Raw genomic sequence first — 4,201 nt, forward strand, 5'->3', positions numbered from 1 at the left:
AGACACAACACTCATGCTTAAAAGCTTAGAGTGACACAACAAATTACAACTCAAAATACCCTACTCCAATACAATCATCAACGTGATAATTGCTTGGATTACAAGAAAACACTAACACAGACACACGTGAAAATAAACACAAAACACATAATTCTTCACGCCAAAATCTCTGCCTCTGAAAGTAGGATTAGCAATCTTCTTATAAGCAGCACTTGGGCTTTGGGCCTTCCAAACATAAATTAGGGTTAACTAAGTTAACCTAATTTGCACATCATCATGGTGTTCACCTATGCTGTAGTACGAGATATTTTAGCGTAAACCATACAACATAAAATATATAGTTTCCTAAATTGTAGCCTGAGATAAATAAGGAAACATAACAGCTAAAATATAACAGCTACTGCTCAATACTTCCATCATGCATCAGTACTAACTAACTACAGAAATAAACTGCAGAACTATACTTCATTCAATAGCACCATCCAAAAAAACTTGTTCTGGCGTGACATACACTACTCCCCCTTTGTTCCAGAAATGCTGCCAAAGCAACCTTGATATTCAATAAGTACATGCCAGAATTAAAAAGAGACAACAACAAAAAAACAAATCACCAGGAAAGACCAGACAGACTCTAGTCCTCAGACTCAGAGCTACTGGAGCCAACATTATCTTCTTCATCTGTGCCGTCATCTTGACTGGCCTCTTCTTCTTCATCATGTTCTGCAGGACCTGCTTCATTCTCAACAAAATCAACACCTTCTTCCATCTCAAGAGAGCTGATTAATTTTTCAAGAGTCAGCTTTCTGGACTCCAGCTCCTTGCATGTTTCCCTGAGCATTGCTATCACAGTAGCTTTACCTGCAGGTGTGCTGTCTTTGGATGTTCTAGCTAATGTTGTGACAATGTTAGGAACATGTGTTCCTTGAAATAGTTTGTAGTGAAATGATAAAGCACTTTCTCTCTTGCAAACAACATCATTTTCACTTAGGATATTAGGGTACTGATTCACAATTATACCACATGATAGATGGGAAGGCAATAGGACCATTCACACTATAACTCCCGACATGCTTCATTGTCTGATCAAATATGTAAGTACCATAGTCAAACTTTGTCTTGGTTCCAATAGCATATATAAACTTTCCTAGCACAGTAGCAATAATTGATTTGTGGTTTGTGGGCACCCAGTTAGCAGCTCCAATCTTGTATAACATTGCATATTTTATGCTGAGCTTGCTTGCAGAAAGTTTTCCTTTCAGGGGCCAGACTTTCACCTGCTTAGCAGTGATAACCTCACATATTTTGTTGTCAGTCACTTCCAACTCAGGTTGGGCTTCATCAAATCTTCCAAGAAAATTATTGATAACAGTTGAGGAGAAGGTAACACACTTTCCTCTCACATATACTTTTCTAAAATCCTTTGATTTTCTATCAGCGCAGTCTTCTAATAGATTCACAATGAACTCTTTAACCAGCATTTCATAGCATGCAGGCAAATGAACAACATTTTTCAATAGTCCATCTTCATGAATCAGATCCATGATCTCTTTATTCTCAAGGGCATTCTGAGCCAACTCCCTTTCCAAAGCTAACCTCTTATGGTGAACATATTTCCACCTATTGACTCTAGAAGGGTAATGAAAAGAAATATTATCAATGGGTACCTCAGGAAAACTAGTAGCCAGCTTGCTAGTTGTTGGTCTCTTCCTTGGTGGAATGTCTTGAGCATCAACATCAACATCAGAGTCAGAGTCAACAATAGCTCGAGCCTTCCTTTTCTTTGGAATAACTTTGCTCTAAGATTTGGTAGGACCAACAGAAACACTTTGAGATACAACTCTGCTCTTTATGGGACCTGTAGAGGTACTTTTCTTCCTGATATAGTCAGCAGAGGGACTTTTAGGAGCAACCTTTCTCTTGGGAGAAATTTGTACAACAGCCTTACCTTTCCTCCTAGTCACGAGCCTCTTGGCTATGCTCCAGGGTTCACATCAGCTACCAGATCATTATAAAAATAGTCATCACGGTCCACAACATGTGTGCCTGTACTTGTAGCAGTACCTGTACCAGCATCGACACTAATATTCCCAATGTCACTGACATCTTCATTATCATTGTCTTTAGGAACATCATCATCATTATTTTCTTCCTCCTCAGTCACTTGTACATCACCATCAGGAGTATGTACATCATCATCAAAAATGTGGACATGATCATCATTAGAGGACTTCCCTATGATGTTTGCCCTAGTTACATCAGCGGGTTCAGGAATCACAGTTTGCAGAGGAACGAATATCCCAGGGACCTGATATTGTTCATCCAAGATACGAGTAACAATTTTGGTAATGGCTTCATGAACATACTTTGATCCCTCCTTGGGTAAGTTTGCACGAGAAGTAGACAAGGAAGGATTAGCGTCCTTAGTTTGAAAAGATTCCTAGGGTCTTATTGCATGTGGTGTTCGAGATTTCTTGATATTTAGATCATCAGCACCAACCATTCTTAAAGGAGCAATATCAAGAACTTGATTAGGGTTAACCGGTTCAGTTCTTGGAACAGATTCAGAAGCATCGGTGGGGGATAACTTCTTTGGAGAGGAGGAATCTAATTGTTGCGACATCTTGAAGTATTTCAGAACAATTCTTGGGACACGATTGTGGAGAGTGAGAGAACAGTTCAAGAACAAATTTAGGTTGTTGACGACAATAGGGTAGAGAACAGCCTTTTGGTGAGATGGAGAGTTAAGATGGAACTTGATATAGTAATCAATTAGGGGATATTTCAAATATTGAATAATTAAAAAGCCCACAATATATTCCCCAAATAGAACTAATTGCTATAATTCTTCCTGAGGGAAAATGTCTAACCTACCCTTTAACTTTTCAAATTGATTTGCATCTAAGGCCTTTGTAAAAATATCCTCAATCTGTAGATCAGTGGCCACATGCTTCAAGGAACTATCTTTGTTATCCACACAATCTTTAATGAAGAGATGTCTAATGATGTTGCAGAATAATGTTATGACATTCTCTTTGACATTATACTTCAAAAGACTTTGTTGTATCCACCCTAATTGAGACCAAACATTGTCTGTAGTTGTCTGATCAACTTTAGTAGGGGAGATAGATACACAGTTCTGTACATTACTCAGCCGAGGGGTATGATAGATTTCAACGGGAACACATCCATTTGAGATGTCTGTGTCATACCCCAAAATTTTCCCACCATATATTAAAACAAATTGGCTCAAGAACTGAGATCTCCAAATGTTCAAAATGGTACAAGAAAGCAAGCAAATTCACTCTTCTCCTAAAACCAAGGTCTCCAAGATTAGGGTTTTGACTACTCTCAAGATATTTGGACTTCCAAGGCCTCAAATGGACTTCACGGTTTCCCATATGTTTCAAAAAGTCCCCATACCAATTTTCATGCCTTGATTCACGAGATTGCTCAGTCAATTGCTTAAAAGGTCAACAGTCGGCTATGCTAGTTTAAAAGTCAACTATGGTCAAACTACAGCCAAAACTCCTGATTTTTGGTCAACATCAACATTTTGAAATCATATTCATCATTTGATCAAGGGTTGATCATGATTCATCAGCAAAATCTCCAAAAATCATCAAAAGATAAAGTTTCCAAATTAGGGTTTTAAGGAGAAAGTCAACTGAACTTTGACTGGACATAACTCTCACATGGTTCATCAGAAATTGTCCAACCAAATCTTATTCTCAAGTAAATTCAATTCTCTACAACTTTTATTTTGGTCCCAATACCAAGAAATACATCATTTGAGAGATATGAGCCAAAACATTTTAGGTCTTTTTAAAAGTTCACAAAAAGTTGTTTTTGTCAAAGCAAAAAACATCAAGAAAAAATCTCCAAATGCAAAAATGGTACCAAAGTGGCTTGTAGAGTACATCTTGAGCTTTCCAAAAAGTCGTAGAACACCTTCATAGGATAAAAATTGAGTGAGTTATGACTGTCAGAAGTTGGGAAGATTTGAGGAAAAGCATGAAACCCTAAGTGATGAATTTTGTATTTTTAAGTAATGGGCCATTGGTTTTGGACTTTCCACGTGGTAGCAAGCTACTTAGAGGCCTAAGGATCATTTGGCATTTATTTTATGATTTTTATTTTATTTATAATTGAATTTATTCATTTAAATTCATTTTAAATCAAAAGTAAATCAAATAAAATCATA

General features: G+C 37.3%; 1 protein-coding gene across 1 annotated transcript; it reads right to left on the minus strand.

The window, feature by feature from the left end:
• Positions 1 to 631: 631 nt before the first annotated feature.
• LOC131661932 (uncharacterized) lies at positions 632 to 2,620 on the minus strand. The gene is made up of 4 exons (XM_058931597.1): positions 2,498 to 2,620; positions 2,000 to 2,305; positions 1,053 to 1,796; positions 632 to 1,000 (listed from the first exon to the last, which is right to left on the minus strand). The coding sequence occupies exons 1-4, from the start codon at positions 2,618 to 2,620 to the stop codon at positions 632 to 634; spliced, it is 1,542 nt and encodes a 513-aa protein (XP_058787580.1).
• Between the last annotated feature and the right edge of the window lie 1,581 nt (positions 2,621 to 4,201).

The sequence above is a fragment of the Vicia villosa genome, linkage group LG1, assembly GCF_029867415.1.
Source record: "Vicia villosa cultivar HV-30 ecotype Madison, WI linkage group LG1, Vvil1.0, whole genome shotgun sequence".
Taxonomy (NCBI): domain Eukaryota; kingdom Viridiplantae; phylum Streptophyta; class Magnoliopsida; order Fabales; family Fabaceae; genus Vicia; species Vicia villosa.